This window comes from Protopterus annectens, chromosome 14.part0 (genome assembly GCF_019279795.1).
Source record: "Protopterus annectens isolate FY-2018-M chromosome 14.part0, PAN1.0, whole genome shotgun sequence".
NCBI classification, from domain to species: Eukaryota; Metazoa; Chordata; order Ceratodontiformes; family Protopteridae; genus Protopterus; species Protopterus annectens.
This window is the reverse complement of record NC_056748.1, coordinates 906,664,325-906,684,673: the sequence shown is the minus strand read 5'-3', so window position 1 is coordinate 906,684,673 and position 20,349 is coordinate 906,664,325. Positions and strand designations below refer to the sequence as shown.

The following is a 20,349-nucleotide window of genomic DNA, read 5'->3' as shown; positions in this document are numbered from 1 at the left end:
ACCCCTGTATCATTCCCTTTTTAAATATATTTTCTGTGTTATTTATACTTTGTTAACTACATTAGACCCACTAGGCTGGCAGTCTCTTTTCAGGGGAGACCTATGGGAGTTCTTACACTTCTACAGGAAATTTTGGCAGGGCACAAGGGAATTTCCACTACTCTTTTTGATGGGTGCCATGGGATCATTTACATCCACCTGAGGTATCACCAACTGAAGCAGGCAGGACCTCAGTTTAATGTTTTATGTGAAGGACAACATGCACAGAAGTGTAATATCCTTCTTATTTCAGTGTCAGCAATCAATCTATCTGATTTGGGAACAGAACCTATGCCTTCTGCAGCAAAGGTAAGTGTGCTACCTATTGCACTATTGACATTGACCAATTCTGGATGGAGTACAGTTATAGTTGGTGGAACGTTTTCTATTTATCCTTTACAAAACAAGGTAAATATGTTAAATATGTAAATACTTAGAAAGATGGGGTCTGTGCGAGTGTGCATGCGTGCTTATTTATATACGTTTCCTGGAAAATGGAAAAAGAATTGTTAGAGATTTTTTTTTCAGTTTTATTTGGGGATCAAGACTCAACCCAGTTAGATAGTGAACGGTATCTAATAATACAGAAGGAGGAGGTTTGAATTAAAAAAGACCAATTATATATTCGGCATCTATATACCCTTTTTGGGTATTAAAAATATGAAGGAGAATGAAAATAGCTTGAAAGGAAAATAATGTATGTAAAATACGAGATGGAAAAAAAAGGGAAAGAAAAGTAAAAAGGCGGAGATGATAAAAAAAAAAAAAAAAAAAGAATATGATAAGATGAAGTTAAGGAAAATTAAGTTTGATGAAGTTAAAAATATAGAAACAGATGACATAACATGATAATGGGGAAATGTTAAATAGATCAATGAAAAGATCACAAGGGTGAAGTTAAAAATGCAATAAAGAGAAATATTTGAAGATTTAAATGAGATTTTCTATGGAGATCACTATTGCATAACTTTCCATGTAAATAGTAGTATAAAAATATAAAGCACTAGATGAAATAAAATGGAAAGACTGTAAAGAAGAAACAGTAAAAATTTTTTTTTGGATTGTAAAAAGAACAATTATTTTTGCCAAAAACAAAGTGAGCATAACTGGGATGTTTCTGAAACAAACATGGACATAATACTGTACAAGAAATATGAAAAAATGTGAAGTTGACAGACAACAGTACAGGTGCAAAACTTGATGTGATGAATTGCTGTATAATAAAACTAAGAGTGAAGAATATGGGACCAGATTCTAAAAAGATTTCCTCTCAGTATACGTGATCACTTATGCTGTCAGCAGGTGGTTTGGAATCTGGCCAACTTTGCAAGCCTGTTCATAGACAGGCCTTACACCAAAGTAAGTCACGTTGTTTAAACAGAGCAAGTATGTCATACTCCTAGAAACTTGCAGTCAGCACCTCTTTTGGAATCTGGTGCAATGTGTTGGTTGAAATAGGTGGTTGTGGAGTAAAGGACGAAGGAATAGAATGAAAGATGTTAAAGTTTGTGAACTGATGGTGTAAAATACTGAACATATTGTAAGTACTGTAAAAATGTAAACAGAATGGAATGGGTGATTTTATATATATATATATATACATTTTATATATATATATATATATATATATATATATATATATATAAACATACATACATATATATATATATATATATATATATATATATACACACACACACACACACACACACACATATATATATATATATATATATATATACATACATATATATACATATATCTATATACACACACAAGCACGTACAAATACATAAATAAAGCAACCCCCTACTCTTTTTGCGAAGTGCCACTGGATCGTTTTCATCTACCTGAGCTAAGATCTGCTCCAGAAGATCGGGCCTTGGCTAACATTTCACCAAAATAACTGCACTCAGGAGTGCTGCACCTCACTTATGCTGCACTGCAGAGTCAGTATTGGAAAAATTAATTCAACAACCTGGTGTGGGAAAAGAAGCCAAAGTCTTCTGATCTTCTGGCACTGAAGACGAGTGTGATAACTGTAGAGCTACTAACAAAGTGGCAAGTTTCTAGGGCAGGCTGATGAGGTAAAATGCAAGGAAATTCATACAACAGTCACAAGAAACATTCCACATCAGTGACAAATAACCCCAATTAGACTCCAGGGAAGGTACTGTCAAGCTAACAAATCCAGCAGCATAGCAATGTCCACTCGTCTGTGAAGCTGCTATCTAGACTTTGTGATAATCCTTGTACAAATTATGATTCCACGGAAGCAAGCAATAATGCCTTGCATAAAAGAACATATGCAAACTCTGTTTCCATCAGGTGATCAATAAAGACAAAAAAGATCAGAGGAAAACTTCCACTCAGCTATATTACACAAAGCAATGTTCAAAAAATAAGAACTGTGATCTGACAAAGCCAACTGGCAAAACAGCAAGAAAAGCTAACAGTGAAAACACAAACACTCAAAAAGAAGTTTGGAACTGTCAACACACAGGAAGCAGCAACCACTCAACATCAAGAAATAATGGAGGTGTCTCCAAGTTCATTATGTTGTTTGTCTTTTTGGCTTTTCCCGGTTAGGGGTCGCCACAGCGGAACTCCGGTCCGCTAATGATTGGCAGTAGATTTTTAAGGTGCCGAGTTGTCAGTCCGATGCCCAATCTTCAGCGAAGGCACACCCATTCACCCATGTCTTTTGAATGCCACTCGACCGCGGGGAGGACATGCAGACTCCACACAGAAGGCATTCCAGCCGAGAATCGAACAGGAGAACCTCTTGCTGTGAGGCAACAACGTTACCACTGCACCACCGATGTTGCTTATCAAATATGCACCTTACAAAATAAATTCAAACGGTGGTATATGAAGACTATATAAACAAATGAATAACAAAAAAATATTAAATTTGCCAATAAAAAATCTCAAAAAGCATCAGACTGCTAAAACAGATTATATAATGGCTAAATAAAGCCAAAACAGATCTAAGCAGGAGCTGAAAGACAGGCCACAAACATTACTGAAATAATACAACACTCAAAAAGTGAGACAAAAAGGCAGCAGACTTAGGGACACAATGTCCACGGCAAGCAGTTGTTCTAAAGAACAAGAACCAGTCTTCAAATGATGAAACTGAACTCCTTCCAAGAAAACTAGTTCAAAATAAAAGCTGCTAGACACAAGCAGAAATATCATTTGATCATGCTGTTGTACATGTAATAAGCTATCAATGTTTAAGTAAACCATTCCTGCAACAGTAAACCATTTTTGCATGGTTATGTGACACACAGTGATGGAGCGCTGATTGTAACCTTGGTGACTGGGGGGTCAATTAGAAGACCCGGAACTTGGTACTCTCTCTCTCTGTTAATCAGTTCATGACTGGAAACAAAAGCTCCATAAAACACAAAATAACTATTTGAGGATGAATTCTAATATATGAAAAATTACTCTTAAATTTCCTGAACAATTCTTACATGTTTACATACAGTTTGTCTCAAACAGACTCACCTAACTGCTCCTTTGTGCGTAGAGTGTTGAAGCAAGGCTCTGAAACTATCTGACAAAAAAGTTCTAGAAGCATATTTTCAGAAGTCTTCTGCATATCTGTCTGATAATAAATTTCAATCCCACAGTTATTGTGAACTTCATTTCGTTGTTGATAGACAAACCATCCTCCTGTTTAAAAAAAAGTGCATGAGAAATTAACAAATAATTAAGGTAGGAGAATGAACAAAAAAAATCATATAAACTACAGAAATGATTAAGATACAATGCAGAGGTTGGCATAATGGATAAGGTGTTTACCTTACAGACACAAGGAGCAGGGTTTGATTCTCACATGGGGTAACATGCTAGGCTTAAAATATCCCACAAGGGCAGTTAGCCTAGTACTAATATATGAACCAGACAATAAATATTCAAAATGTTATCTGATAAGTGGGCAAGATGGTCTGAAAACCAGTCTAACCACGACCCCGATGGCAAAGAGAGAAATGAAAAAGCAAAACAACAAAATTATGTTAGAAAAAAACAAATACAGCAGCTGAATTAGTATTATGGACAACAAAATCTAACACAATATTCTACAATGAAATTCTACATCTGAACTACATCACTTGAAATATTTCAGATTAAGCCTTCAAGTAGATAATATGTTACATATACATTCACAGATTGTAATGATAACCTACATTTTATACACAACCAATGTACTCAATGTCTGAATTACACTACAACAACGCAACTGTCCTTAAGGATTGTTCCAGTTAGTTTTGTATCTGACCTGATCTAACAGAGGTTGTGGGCTTATCCCAACATGAAAGACCTAAAATGATGTAAACTCTTGCTCCTGCATGGCTGCTAAAGTGTGACAGTGTTAATGAGAAGCAGAGAGTCACAATGAGAGAGTGTATTTGTAACTTATTTGTCAATACAAGGAAATAACTATTTGACTGTATATGGAAAGGAAATGATCAGAAAACAAGTTATTTCCATGACTGAGAGGTAATCACATTATTATCCAGAAAAGTAAAGTGATCACAATGAGAAAGAGAGATAAAACTGCAAACTGCCTCTAATGTTTGCAGTGAACCTGATTGTAATTATACATATATTCAAACCTAGGAAAGCGAAGAGGTTTATAACCTACCATAATGAGTACTCACTGAAGAGAGTCTAACAGCTGATCATAACAAATGTTAATACCCCTCTTACAGATGTATTTATTCCCATGCCCACAAACTGAAAAAAAGTGACGACTTGTCTGTGAAGACCCAATATGGGTTTCTTTCCAGAATGCAATAGTTTAACTTTAGGACTGGTTCCCTTACATATCCTGCATTTCTGTACTTTACCCTTCAGCTATTTTAGTCAATATTTGTTCAGATATAAGGAGGCAAGTTACTATATATAATCTGAGTAAAAGTAATGTCTTTCGGCTTTTACCGGTTAGGGGTTGCCACAGTGGAACTCCGGTCTGCTAATGATTGGCAGTGGATTTTTAAGGTGCCGAGTTGCCAGCCCGATGCCCAACCTTCAAAGACGGCACACCCACTCACGCTTGCACCTACCTGTATGTCTTTAATGTCACTTGACCGCGGGGAGGACATGCAGACTCCACACAGAAGGCACTCCAGTCGAGAATCGAATGGGAGAACCTCTTGCTGTGAGGCGACAATGCTAACCACTGCACCACCGTGGCCACTTTTTCTAATTTGAGTGAAGATGAGTAATCTTGAGTGAAGATGAGTAATCTTGAATTCAATATACTGACAGCAAACCTGTACTAACACTTCCCAATCAAAAAAACAAAGTTAAAAACAGAAAGGCTTAACCCTTTTACTACTAACCACTATCAAGAGCATTGTCAACGAACTACTGACTGTTTTCACTATTTCTTCTTGTATATAAATGTCTGCATCTCCAAACCGGTTTGACATTTTCTTATGAAATTTGAAGGCAATGTTACAGACAATAAGAAAAAAGAGAAAATGTGTGGGAAGCAATGTGCAGAGTAGGTTTTAAATCCCAAGTAGTTCACTATAAAGTTCCAAGTACAATACGAATCAGGTTCAGATGTCTCCTCAATGTAAAGAGCCTATGCAGGCAATTGCTGACACCCAAAACCAGCGGGTGTGTTCCTCTTCCTAGTAGTTCAGCCACAAACTCTTGTTAGTGCAACTCCACAAAACTATAGCTTGTCATGCACAATCAAGTAAATACAAGCGTTAAGCGGAGGTTATAAATATTTATTAAATAAAAACGGCAAGCGCTTTCAACTTATGGTCTTCTTCAGGCCAATAACAACTAAAGTGCTTGGTGCAAACATTTAAATATACAAACATTAAAAATCCTATGATGTCACATCCTCAATTAGTTGAAGTGCATGCATTATTTAAAAATTAAAGGGACATGAAGTGCTGCCCTAATTTCAAGCATAGCTTGTTGTAAGCAACTTCTAAAATCATGAATAAAACATAAAAATATATATAGAGCATAAAAATATATGGCATATATATATAGTCAGCCATACTGTATTGCTAAACAATCAATCTTATAAACATGCTTTATACATAAAAAATGATATTTCTATTCTTTTAACAGAGCTAAAAAATGTGCATCCACACATGTCATGTGTGGAATGCATGCATCCAAATATCCATGTCATGTACTAATAGAAGTGGAACAGAGAGATGGAACTGGGATGTTGCATGTGTGCATTTGTAAAAAAATATATGTATAAGCGGATAACGCATAAAGTATATATGTGTATATCTATATGTGTAAGTTGTACACATAGATAAAGACAGTTGACAATAAGACTATGTGATGCTATATCAATGCCCTAAATGAATACTATGCAAAAGTGGAAAGGAGGGTGTGTGTGTGTGTGCGTGTGTATGTATGTGGGGGGGGGGGGAGTGACAAGATTGGAGGAAGTGTGGAAGGGGAATGAATGTGAGGGGTGGGGGGGGGAGAAGTTAAGAAAAAAGTGAATGAAACAAATAGAAATGTCAAGGTGTAAGTAGATAAGTATGAGATATATGGTGCTCAATGGCGTAGTGACCTAGATTTCAACATGGGTTTGATGGATACCCTGTCATTGAGGCCAGGGTGACAATCAGCTCTAAGTCTGATAATTCATTTGGTCTCCTTTGCTTCAGTTAAATTCTGGATGTCACCTCTCCTCAATGTGGGTTCATTCACCTGTATCACTTGAAACTTAAATGTGTGTTGTTTAGAGGTATTAATCACATGTTTCGACAATGCACTGCATGGTGAGGCCACTTTTGCATAGTATTCATTTAGGGCATTGATATAACATCACATAGTCTTATTGTCAACTGTCTTTATCTATGTGTACAATTTACACATATAGATATACACATATATACTTTATGCGTTATCCGCTTATACATATATTTTTTTTACAAATGCACACATGCAACATCCCAGTTCCATCTCTCTGTTCCACTTCTATTAGTACATGACATGGATATTTGGATGCATGCATTCCACACATGACATGTGTGGATGCACATCTTTTACCTCTGTTAAAAGAATAGAAATATAATTTTTTATGTATAAAGCATGTTTATAAGATTGATTGTTTAGCAATACAGTATGGCTGACTATATATATATATGCCATATATTTTTATGCTCTATATATATTTTTATGTTTTATTCATGATTTTAGAAGTTGCTTACAACAAGCTATGCTTGAAATTAGGGCAGCACTTCCTGTCCCTTTAATTTTTAAATAATGCATGCACTTCAACTAATTGAGGATGTGACATCATTGCATTTTTAATGTTTGTATATTTAAATGTTTGCACCAAGCACTTTAGTTGTTATTGGCCTGAAGAAGACCATAAGTTGAAAGCGCTTGCCGTTTTTATTTAATAAATATTTATAACCTCCGCTTAACGCTTGTATTTACTTGATTGTGCATGACAAGCTATAGTTTTGTGGAGTTGCACTAACAAGAGTTTGTGGCTGAACTACTAGGAAGAGGAACACACCCGCTGGTTTTGGGTGTCAGCAATTGCCTGCATAGGCTCTTTACATTGAGGAGACATCTGAACCTGATTCGTATTGTACTTGGAACTTTATAGTGAACTACTTGGGATTTAAAACCTACTCTGCACATTGCTTCCCACACATTTTCTTTTTTCTTCTTAGCAACAGTACGTTTTGTGGGAAGTGGAATAACACGTGAGCATTTTTTTTGGATTTTATTTTCATTATACACGTTGTTGCTCACGTATATTCCATGGCAGAGTCAAAATCTATTAACACTCCGATTGAACTTCCGTATACACCGGAAGTACTACTTAGTCAAAGGGAAACCAACAGAGAGAGCAAGACTAGGTTTCAAGATGTAATAACTGGTGAAGTAAATCCACTTTTGCACTACCATGCTCCTACTGAGACAGATGACAATGGAACCTCAGAAAAGGAATACCATGGATTAACGACACTTGTACAGGAGATGGAAGGGGACTTTCTCAGACTTAAACGCCTCCAGTTACAACTCCAACATTTCGAGGTGTGCATTGCACGCAAAATTGTACCCAGGGGCCTGAGGATTCTTAAAATGCCCACCACAGGTACTGTTTATAAAGATCTGCTGTGCATGTGGCAGCAGATTAACCTTGAAACTAGCATTAAATATATGGAACTTTTGAATAAGTACTTTTTGCCTCAAGAAATTTCTTTGAGGGAAAATATTCAGCAACAACAACTAAGCTTATATAATATGTATCCTAAACAAGTAATAGATGTGTACATGGATAAAATGTTGGATAATGTGTTTATGTATGAAAAGAGATTATTACAGCAAAAACGTGTAAGATTAAGAGGGACACTGACGATTTTAAAAAGGGGAATGTCTTCACTTGGCCCAGGGTGAACAACACAGTGAAGAATTTTGATAACAACCCCCAGATCCCCCTATACAACAGAAAGACAGGCAAGGTAATAGTAATAGTGATGTTAATATAAAAGCTAACCTACAACAAGGTGGTGGGAAGCGGAACCTGGTGGTTACTGCAGCTATGGTACACCACGATGGTATAGACATACAAAGCATGTCACCCATTAGCAATATACACAATATTTCCGTTCTTGAGGAAGCTAATACTCGTATAGACATATGTGAACATATTGACACAAATAGTGATAGTACTAGCAAAGGTAGTCTTGAAGTAGGAAAGAAAAAATCAAATGTACCCTTGGATAGCACATCGAACCATGGCTTCCCCCATACAGCCCCTTTCCCTATTGCATCACAATGGAGAGGTGGGGGAGGGGGAGAGAACGGTCAATGAGCAGAGGCCGACAGAGAAAGAGGCCAGCAGACCATCCACAGGCAGGACCTACTATAAAGAAATTATGGCAAGGGAGCAAGAATCATTAATTTGGAATATATCCAAGAAAACACTTTCCTTGGATGAATGTTATGTATTAGAGAAAGGTACTACATTCATTCCTTCTCAGAAAAGTGATATTACTGATAATATCATTGATCTTAAATTTTTCACTCGTAACTTACAGATTAAACTTGATTTTGCTGGTACTACATCAGAACTACATAAATTTAGGAAACCTAGCACATATGTCCCGAATAACCATCCATTGATAGAAGCATTTTCAAAGTTGGTGGAGAAAGATCTATATGCAAATGATAGTTTTAATAAAAGTAAGAAGTGGACAGGGAATCTCAACCCCGCACAGAGAAGAGCACTGAATAACTTAAGGAATGATAGTAGCATTATGTTAAGACCGGCCGACAAAGGGGGCCCCATAGTAGTGACGGACATGGAATACTACAAAACCAAGATGCATTTGATGCTTGGAGATACAAAATTTTATGAGAAGATTGACACACATACACTTAATATAATTATGAATAGGGTCACAACCAAACTTGAAGTTCTATTACTTGAAGGGAAAATTAACGAAGAACTGTACAGATATTTCATTGTAGAACATCCAATCATACCTTGTATACAAAAGATGCCCAAGATCCATAAAGATGGGAGAGACCCCCCAATGAGACCAATTGTGGCCTGGAGAGGGTGGGTAACGGAACCCATATCGCTCTATCTAGAATACTTACTGAGACCAATCGTTAATAAGTATGAACATATATTGAGAGACACAAAACAGTTCCTACTCATGTTATATGACAAGACACATGCAGTTAAGGAAGGCGAGAGGGATATACTAGTCACCCTAGATGTACAGTCTTTATTTACTGTCATTCCACATTTGGATGGCATTATCTGTATTAGTCAATGCTTAGAGAAAGAAGGTACATTCTCTATGAGCAAGATTGAAGTTATCTGTGAACTCATGGAGTTAGTACTTATGAACAATGTGTTTATATTTGACAATCAGTTATACATTCAAAAGGATGGCGTAGCTATGGGCACTTCTTGTGCCAATAGCTACGCCAACCTTGTCATGGCATGCTGGGAGCTTAACTCTCTATTTGAGAACACTGCATATCAGAATTATGTGTCATTTTACACCCGTTTCGTTGATGACCTTTTTATTATTTGGAAAGGAGACGAACAACAACTCTTAGAATTCCATAGAGATATAAACACCCACACGAACTATCTCAAGTTTACAATGGATAACTCAATAGAGTTGATATCATTCCTGGATGTTTATATTCAGAGATTGCCGAGTGGCCTCTTGAACACAGGTGTGCATAGGAAAAGCTGCTATCGTAATCATCTATTACATCGTAGTAGCATGCATCCAGCACATGTTTTTAACAACATTGTCAGAGGACAAGCTATGAGGATATCTAGATTACACTCTGATAATGTAAGCTTTGATAATAGAATGTCTGAATTGAGGAATATGTTTTTGGATAGAAGGTACTCACCTGATGAAATAGATGCCAACATGAAAGATATAAATGAGCTGAGGAAAGGTAGAGCGTTTCCATACTTTGCTAATAGAAATGATGGATGCAAAGAATTGGACGCAATACATGATAGTAATGATAGACTTAGGATACCAATATTTTACACACAGGATGTTAGATATGTGAAGGACATTTACAGAAAGCACTGGGACATTCTTCTCACTGATTTAGATATATCAGGAGTGATTGATCACTCTCCTAGGTTCACATATAAGAACAAACATAACTTATATAGGATGTTATGTGGACCGAGCAGAATATGTGGAACTGTGAGCTGTGTGAAAAGCAGCATGACCAGGAAATGTAGTAGATGCAATTATTGTAATTTCATCAAAGAAACAGATAGCTTTACACATCCAAACACAGGACAGGAATTTGTTTTTACAGCTGCGGCCTCCTGTGATACTACACATGTAGTCTATTTAGCAACCTGCACACAGTGCTGTGCGTTTTATATAGGTAAAACTGACCGCAAATTAAAAGAGAGAATCAGAGAACACATATACAAGATCAGAGTGGCCTCACCATGCAGTGCATTGTCGAAACATGTGATTAATACTCTAAACAACACACATTTAAGTTTCAAGTGATACAGGTGAATGAACCCACATTGAGGAGAGGTGACATCCAGAATTTAACTGAAGCAAAGGAGACCAAATGGATTATCAGACTTAGAGCTGATTGTCACCCTGGCCTCAATGACAGGGTATCCATCAAACCCATGTTGAAATCTAGGTCACTACGCCATTGAGCACCATATATCTCATACTTATCTACTTACACCTTGACATTTCTATTTGTTTCATTCACTTTTTTCTTAACTTCTCCCCCCCCCCATCCCTCACATTCATTCTCCTTCCACACTTCCTCCAATCTTGTCACTCCCCCCCCACATACACACACACACACACACAAACACACACACACACACACCCCTCCTTTCCACTTTTGCATAGTATTCATTTAGGGCATTGATATAACATCACATAGTCTTATTGTCAACTGTCTTTATCTATGTGTACAATTTACACATATAGATATACACATATATACTTTATGCGTTATCCGCTTATACATATATTTTTTTACAAATGCACACATGCAACATCCCAGTTCCATCTCTCTGTTCCACTTCTATTAGTACATGACATGGATATTTGGATGCATGCATTCCACACATGACATGTGTGGATGCACATTTTTTAGCTCTGTTAAAAGAATAGAAATATCATTTTTTATGTATAAAGCATGTTTATAAGATTGATTGTTTAGCAATACAGTATGGCTGACTATATATATATGCCATATATTTTTATGCTCTATATATATTTTTATGTTTTATTCATGATTTTAGAAGTTGCTTACAACAAGCTATGCTTGAAATTAGGGCAGCACTTCCTGTCCCTTTAATTTTTAAATAATGCATGCACTTCAACTAATTGAGGATGTGACATCATTGGATTTTTAATGTTTGTATATTTAAATGTTTGCACCAAGCACTTTAGTTGTTATTGGCCTGAAGAAGACCATAAGTTGAAAGCGCTTGCCGTTTTTAATAAATATTTATAACCTCCGCTTAACGCTTGTATTTACTTGGTTGTGCATGACAAGCTATAGTTTTGTGGAGTTGCACTAACAAGAGTTTGTGGCTGAACTACTAGGAAGAGGAACACACCCGCTGGTTTTGGGTGTCAGCAATTGCCTGCATAGGCTCTTTACATTGAGGAGACATCTGAACCTGATTCGTATTGTACTTGGAACTTTATAGTGAACTACTTGGGATTTAAAACCTACTCTGCACATTGCTTCCCACACATTTTCTCTTTTTTCTTCTTAGCAACAGTACGTTTTGTGGGAAGTGGAATAACACGTGAGCATTTTTTTTTGGATTTTATTTTCATTATAATGTTACAGACAATGACTTGCACAAGTTCTGAAGGCTGGACTTTTACCACCGAAGGCAAAAGAGCACACATCTTCAATTTAAATAAAAAAACATCTGTTATTAATGTTACTTTATGCAGCAACAACAAATATTACTTTTACAAAGAAATACACATTCCTCCTAGACCCAATATCACATTATATAGTTGTTTCTGAAAGTTACACTTTTGTTTTCAACTATTTTTACAAATGATGCAGTTTGTCCATTTCAGACAGACAATTTGGAATGATGAGCTCTACATTCACATGACAGTACTTAATGCTTCAAAGCACTTCAATGAAATCTTCATGGCAAGACAAATGCATAGTCAAACTTACACTGCGTAGCAATGACTTAACAGCAATCAGGGAAAACAGACAGCAGAATCTCAAACAACAGAATCTGAGTATTTAGCTATAACATTTAAAATGGCAAAATATCATATTTTCTGTTTAAAAATAATAATAAAAAAATCCTATTTTTGTTGCACGTTTGTTGTGAAGCAAATGGGGGACAAGCAGCACCTACATGACAGAGGAGGTCTGGTGGTGGTACCTTACAATATAGGCAGCATTGCAACATACAGCTCTTAAAACCATACCAGGCACAAAAAAAAATCCAATACTGGGAATATGTTCCATGCAAACAGATTTATTTTGGAACATAAAAAAGTATACTTTCACAAAGCTCTAAATAGCTTTTCATCAAAAAGGAAAGAAAATTAAATTAATTTAAACTTTGCATAAGTCATGCTTACACTGACCTGTGTGGTGATACTGCTTCATACTTTTCTGTTCTATTCCATTTGATTGCATTATTTAGTTTGTTCTAGGTCCTTAGTGTTGTATTTTAGTCAGCAGTTGTGGGAAGATTGTGTTTCTGCATTATTCTGCACTTCTATTTCCACAAGTAGAATTACTTTCAAAAGCTATTCATTTGTAAATTCTGCTAGGCCATATTATTGTAGTTTAATTCACAGATTTCACAGAACTGCATACTAGTACTATAACAGCTACTACCAGATTTGACCCTTAGTCATTTACTACTGCATTTTTCCACAGTGCTACTGGTAACGTTTTGCATAGTCTGGTATCATAAACAATTGTAGAAGTTTAATGTTGAGAAAATTGTCACTGCTCCAGCTTGTGCTTCAGTGCTTTTACATTCTGGTTATTGTTTACCTAGTTGCATTATGTGTCTGCCCCATTCCCTACTAATACATTAAGCTAAAGTGTCTGAAAGAGCTTCAATATTGCTTTTATTTGACTGGAAGCTTCTCTAGCTAGCCTACTAGTTCCTTGAAAACTTCCTAACCCTTCCACCCTTTTGCAATTGTCATTTACCAGTAGCACCTTTTATGATAATCTGATGTCCAAAGTTTTCCCTCCCCTTCAGTTGCTACTGACTGTTGTATAAGCTATTTATGTACTCTTACCACCCCCTTGTTTTCCACATATCCATGATACTGAGTGCCCACCCAACAAACCAGTATTATACTCGAGTAAGCCTTCATTACTACATATTATCACCTGCTCATTTTTCTGGAGCTCAGCAAAACTTTGAGTTTTAGCCTGAATTCCACAAGTTTTTACTTGCATTCAGTGCCACTAACTGCCATACAGGCAAAGTTAAGTACCTTTTATTGCTAAATCGCACTTATTTTGAGTAATCGCTGCCGTTTCCTGTTTTTGTGTGTGCAGTTCACTGATTTATTTTGTGAAAAAATGCTCGTCCTCTCTCTGCTACTGTTGTAAGATGGTCTTGAAATTGCATTCAGCACGCGATTTCCATCTAGTTGTTTAAGTGGTTTGTATTAGCACTGCACTTGTAGGTCTCTTCTACTGTGTTTTTACATTAAGAGGACTGGGTTTATTCATCTTCTGGCAGGAGGTGTTTGGTCTATTTGAGTTGGGAAATACACAAAATGACTTACAAGTGTAGTCATTTTATTGCCAAGGGCTCATTATCTAGTTTTCTGTGCGACTACAAATTTTGCACGTTTACGTGGTTTAGCAGTGCCCAGTACAGTAGCAAACAGCTAGAAAGCAATTTTTCCCTGTAAAATGGTCCATAAACTGTAACCTTAAAGCAGCACTATAGCATAGATACCTTGTGTGCCGACAAGCTTAGAGCAGTTAAATGGGCATTGAGTGGCAGTACCTACAGATTTATCAGAATTCAGTATTTTGGAAACATTAAAGTTAGAAGAATTTAGTACTGTTTAGCATAATCTGCCCCAATAAAGCACTCTTGTTGCTCTGCAAGAAAAAAACACCCTTAATAGCCTTCTAACTCAAACATACCACCCCCCTTTGTAGTTCACATATCAAAAGGACTGGACAGTATGGCTATGCAATTTTCTAACTTCTCTGTAGCCACCTTTTTGGATATGGGTATCTGGGACAATGTAGCAATTGTCTCATGTTTGCTAACACCCACTTAATCCTTAAAGAAGTGGATAAAGTATGTGAGAGGTGTACTTATACAATGACACCAGAGGCTAAACTCTCAAATTAGAGAGCATATCAGGTTGTCAAAACCATGCACACAACACCCCCTTCACATACCACACAGCATACACACAGACTAACACATGCTGAGGCACTTAAAAGCAATCTTCCTGAATAACAAAGACCTCCTAGACCACCAGTCGTCAAAGCTACACCTCGGAAACCCCAAAGGCAATCAGAAAAACAATACCTAACACCACACGTACTTTCAATCTTAGTGAAGCCCCAAGCAATAAGCCCCTAATGCAAGCGCACACACTTCCCAGAACTCTAATCATAGGGGACTCTATTATAAGATATACTGATGTCCCTCTATCCAGGGTGAAGGACGAGACAATAACTGTTAGTTGCTTACCTGGAGCCAGGATCCACCAAATCACACATACATACACAGCATTAAACCACAGGTACCAGTATGATTCTATCATAGTCCATGTAGGAGTAAATGACCTCAGATGTACCTCCATGGACTGTAAGAATAGTGACATTATGGAGCTCTCAGACTGTGTGTCTCAGGCTGGTATAAGCTTGGCAATGAGCAGCATATTACCATCACCAAGGACGATGCCACAATATGAGCAAAAATGATTGATTTCAACAACTGGCTGAGATCTGGTGTCATTCTAAGGGGATCCAATATTTGTCACCTTGGGAGGACATGGTCAACAAACCATGTTGCTTTGTCAAGGATGGTCTGCACCTTTCTCCTCTAGGCTTCCGGATATTGGCTAAAACTTTATCCATCCCATACTGACTTTTTTAGGCAATGCCAAACTGACAAACTTACTGACATAGCAAACTCAACTCAATTGAACCTCAAGGTATTATTGCTCAATATCAGGAGCCTATATACACTCCTTCCAAGGCCTCCTCACACTTGAGATTATAGACATCTGTGCAGTTACCAATACATGGTTTAAAGTGGCAGAGAGTACCCCTGCCAGTGCAAGGTTTCAATGCCTTCCATAATTTTTGACCAGAAGCTGCACAGACAAGGGTTAAAGGTGGAGGTGTCTCAATATACATCAATAACAAACATATTTCTAGGGTGGTTAAACAAGATGATGTGCTCGAGTTCCTCCACATGAAGATCACCATATACAAAATCCCATACTGTATCCTAGCCAACTACAGGTTACCCTCCATGTCCCAGAAAGCTCACAATGAATACCTGGACCTACAGGAGAAACTTAACACCTACTCATTTGAAACTGTAATTGCCCCTCTATAGAATGGGAATCCTACACAGCCTCAAATCTACAAACACAGAGACTCTTGGACTTCGTAAATACAAACGTCCTTGACCAAACAGTGAATAGGCCCACTAGGGGTTTCAACATACTGAACTTCATGCTCACAAATGTGGTAGAACTCTGACCCCCCCCCCCCCCAACATCTTGCCCTCCCTGGAAAGGTCTTACCATAAAAGCTGTCTCCTCTGAAATCAAAATTAAATCCTTAATCCTATTAAAACAGGAACTATTCCAAGGCAAATTACCTGTTTTTAAATAATGGTTTGTCAAAAATCAATGCCCCCTCCAAACCCCGAGAATACAGCAACCTATTCTGTTTGCTCTCAGAAACTCTGTACAACCATGTTAATGGCTACATAGAGGCAAGCTGCACCTACGATGTAAGCCCAGGACTAGCCATAAAAATAAAACATCCTGATGGCATCCCAAACTAAACAGAATATACAACAAAAGGGAAACCGTTATGGCAAAAATCAGTAAGGGTAATTCCCATAAAGATAAAAACTCTCTCACAGTAAATGGGTAACTAAGAGGGCTAAACAGGTCAAACAAATTAAACTTTGAGGTTAACATGGCTTCCAAAGTAAAAGAAAACATTAAGGCCTTCTACAGCTATGTCAGAAACCACAAAACAGCACAAAGCAATGTGCTGAACTGGTGGGTTAATGGTGCCACATTCACAGTGCCTGGCAATATAATGAACCTGCTAACAGACAAATTCAGTTCCCACTTTACACTCTTCTCACCCTAACCCCCTCTCAAAATACTCTCAAACAAAGCCCTTCTAACTATAACTATGGAGCATGTACTGGCTGAACTCATTAAAGCATAGAGCATAGCCTCAGTGGGCTCCGAATAACATTTCAGAATACTTCCAAAACAGTCTATAAAAAGAAGTTATGTACCTACCATAACGTTCCATGTTAGATGTCTTCATCTCGCCTTCTTTCTTGCTTGTTGGGATCAGAGCCGACCCTCGGCTCCGACTCGGCCATCTTCTATAGCTCGAGAGCTGTTTACTGGCTCGAGGCTAACCCTTATCCCATGATGCCTAGTGCTAGCTACCCAGATCTCGTTTGTAATAGCTAACCCCAGACATATCAAGAATAATCTGACCAAATTAACACGTTGGGCATATCTGTTATACTCTAAGTCAGTAGAGGAAACAAACCAGAAAATACTCAGCTGATGAAACCTAAATTCCTCATGGTCCAATAGGACAGGGGGATGGAGGGGGGGACGCAAGAAAGAAGGCGAGATGAAGACAACTAACAGAGCGTTATGGTAGGTACATAACTTATTTATGTTAAGTTGTCTATCTCGCCTTCATTTCTTGCTTGTTGGGACAGCGTCCCTAGCACCTATGATCCTGGGTGGTTCATTGGAATAGACTCTTCAGAACAGTGGAACCAAAGTTAGCTCTATTCCTGGAGGCTATGTCTAACTTGTAATGAGAAATAAAGGTATGAGGATTTGCCCATAGGCTGCGGCACAAATAGAGTCCATGGGCAACCTAGACTGGAAGGCTACAGAAGTGGCCAAAGCCCTAGTAGAATGTCCTTTCGGTTTGGCAGCCAAGTCTTTGTTTCTTAGTTGATAAATGAAGGTGATAACGTGAGACAACCACCTAGACAGGGTCACTTTGGAAACTGGGAGACCTTGTTTGCCCCTAGCATAGGAAAGGAAGGGTTGGTCCGACTTCCTTATATCCTTAGTTCTATGCAGGTAAAAACACAGTTGTCTATGCACATCCAAAATGTGTAACTTGTATTCTGCCTTGTTGGTGTAGTTAGGGAAGAACACTGGAAGGTCTATGAACTGGTTTAGATTATTTTCTGAGCACACTTTAGGAAGGAAGGCTGGATTAGTTCTCAGCGCTACCCTATCCTTGTGAAAGACTAAGTATGGAGAACGAATGCTTAGTGCTTGAAGTTCCGATACACGTTTGGCTGAGGTAATTGCTACCAGAAAGAGAGTTTTCCAAGATAGAAACTTAAGGGAGCATGAAGCTGCAGGTTCAAAAGGGGGCATAATCAAGGAGGTTAGTACCAAATTAAGGTCCCAAGGAGGAGGATCTCTCACTGGGGGCCTAAGGAGAGTAGTCCCTCTAAGAAAGGCTTTACACAGCTTAGGAGACATGATATTTAGATTAGAAAAGCCAACATGATAGTTAGAAATGGCTGCTAGTTGAACCCTGATTGTGGCAGAAGCGGACCCAGAGTGAAAAAGCTCAGTTAGGAATTCCAAGATCTTGTGAACTGGGGATGAAAAGGGATCTATGTTCCTAGCCTCTACCCAATAAGAGAAACGTTTCCATTTACAAGCATACGTCTTCCTAGTAGCCGATTTGTGAGGGGATACAATAATATCATGCACAGTTGGGGAAATGCTGGGAAGCCTGGCTAGGGTTGTAACTGGATCAATCAGGCTGTGAGCTGGAGGGTCTGGAGGGATCGATGCAGCTCTCCTGATCGATGAATCAGCAGGTCTGGAATAGGATCCAGGGCTGCTCGAGGAGGTAACGGTGCAGGAACGGAAACCAAATCTGCCGAGGCCAGTAAGGCGCAATGAGGATCATTTTGCAACCCAACAGCAATGAGGATCATTTTGCAACCCAGCAATATCGCTTTCTGTATGAGTTTGGGTATAAGAGGAGAAGGCGGGAAGGCATAAAGAAGTCCCTGAGGCCAACTGTGAACTAGAGCATCTCTGGGAGGATGACAGGGAAGCAGTAGAAGGGAGAAATAGTTGCTGCATTTGGTGTTGAAGGGGGTTGCAAACACATCACAGCAAGGCTGTCCCCATTTGCGGAAGATGAGATCCGCAACTACCTGATTCAGAGACCACTCGTGAGGCATGAGAATAGCTCTGCTGAGCCTGTCCGCTACGACGTTGGATTTCCCAGGGATGTGCGTTGCAATCAGAAATCGTTGTGAGGAAATCGTCCACTGCCAGAGTCTGAGTGCTTCTCGACATAGGGGGTAGGACCTGGTTCCGCCCTGCTTGTTGATGTACCACACTACTGACATGTCCGTTTGAATTGCAATGGTCCCAGGAGGGAGTGAGCCCTGAAGTGCTTGCAAAGCTAGTAGCATGGCTCTCATCTCCAAGACATTTATGTGCAGATGGTACTCGTGAGGTTGCCATGTGCCTTGGACTGTCCTGCCCTGATAATGCCCCCCCCCATCAGTGAGGCGTCCGTGGTCACTGTGGCAACCGGAGGGGGTTGGATGAATGGTCTGCCCAGAGACACTAGTGGGGAGACCATCCACCAGGAAAGGTGTCTTTTGCAAGTTTCTGTAATTATGATCATGTGGGACATGGGGAGTTGTTGAAAGGACCACTGCAGGATTCTCATGTGAAAGCGGGCTAGAGGTATCAGAAGAACTGCCGCTGCCATAGAACCCAGAGTTTAAAGGACCAACCGGACTTGTACCTTTTTGCATTGCATGAGGATATGAACTTGCTGCTGAATTGTGGCCACCCTGTCCAGCGGTAGTCTTGCGGACATACTTTTTGTATCTAGATCTGCTCCTATATAGGTAACAGATTGACAGGGCAACAAGGCAAATTTTTCGAAGTTTATGGTAATGCCTAACTGGGCACAGATTGCGATTGTATAGTCCCTGGCTTGAAGAGGTTGATGCCTGATAGTAGCAGTAAGGAGTCAGTCATCTAGATAAGGAAACACCTGGAATCCTTGACGTCTCAGGTGAGCCGTGACCACTGCCATACATTTGGTGAACACCCTGGGGGCTGTGGTGAGACCAAAGGGCAGAGCTCTGAACTGATAATGACTGGCTCCCAGCCGGAAGCGAAGGAATCTCCTTGAGCGCCTGTCCATCTTGATGTGGTAGTACGTATCCTGGAAATCTATTGAGCACATCCAATTGTCCTGACCCAAAAAGGGTAGAATGGACTGAAGCGTAACCATCCGAAACCTTGTTCTTTGAACAGACTTGTTTAGTCTGCTGAGATCCAAAATTGGTCTCCAGTCCCCTGTCTTTTTTGGTACCAAAAAGAACCTTGAGTAAGTTCCGGATCCGAGTTGGTCTGCTGGGACTTCCTGGATGACTCTTTTTCTAGCAGTCTTGAAATTTCTATGACTGCTTGGGCCCTCAGACTGTGTGGAACATCTGGGGGGGGGTTTGCTTGACGATAGGGGAGATTG

General features: G+C 38.8%; 1 protein-coding gene across 6 annotated transcripts in view; it reads right to left on the bottom strand.

Moving 5' to 3' along the window:
- The window catches only part of IDE (insulin degrading enzyme), a 3,524,264-nt gene that overhangs the window by 384,496 nt on the left and 3,119,419 nt on the right, over window positions 1-20,349 (bottom strand). For all 6 annotated transcript variants that reach the window (XM_044056694.1, XM_044056696.1, XM_044056693.1 and 3 more), the window contains one exon: window positions 3,556-3,723. In XM_044056694.1, coding sequence (XP_043912629.1) covers window positions 3,556-3,723 — 168 coding nt within the window. The remainder of the gene's footprint in view (window positions 1-3,555; window positions 3,724-20,349) is intronic.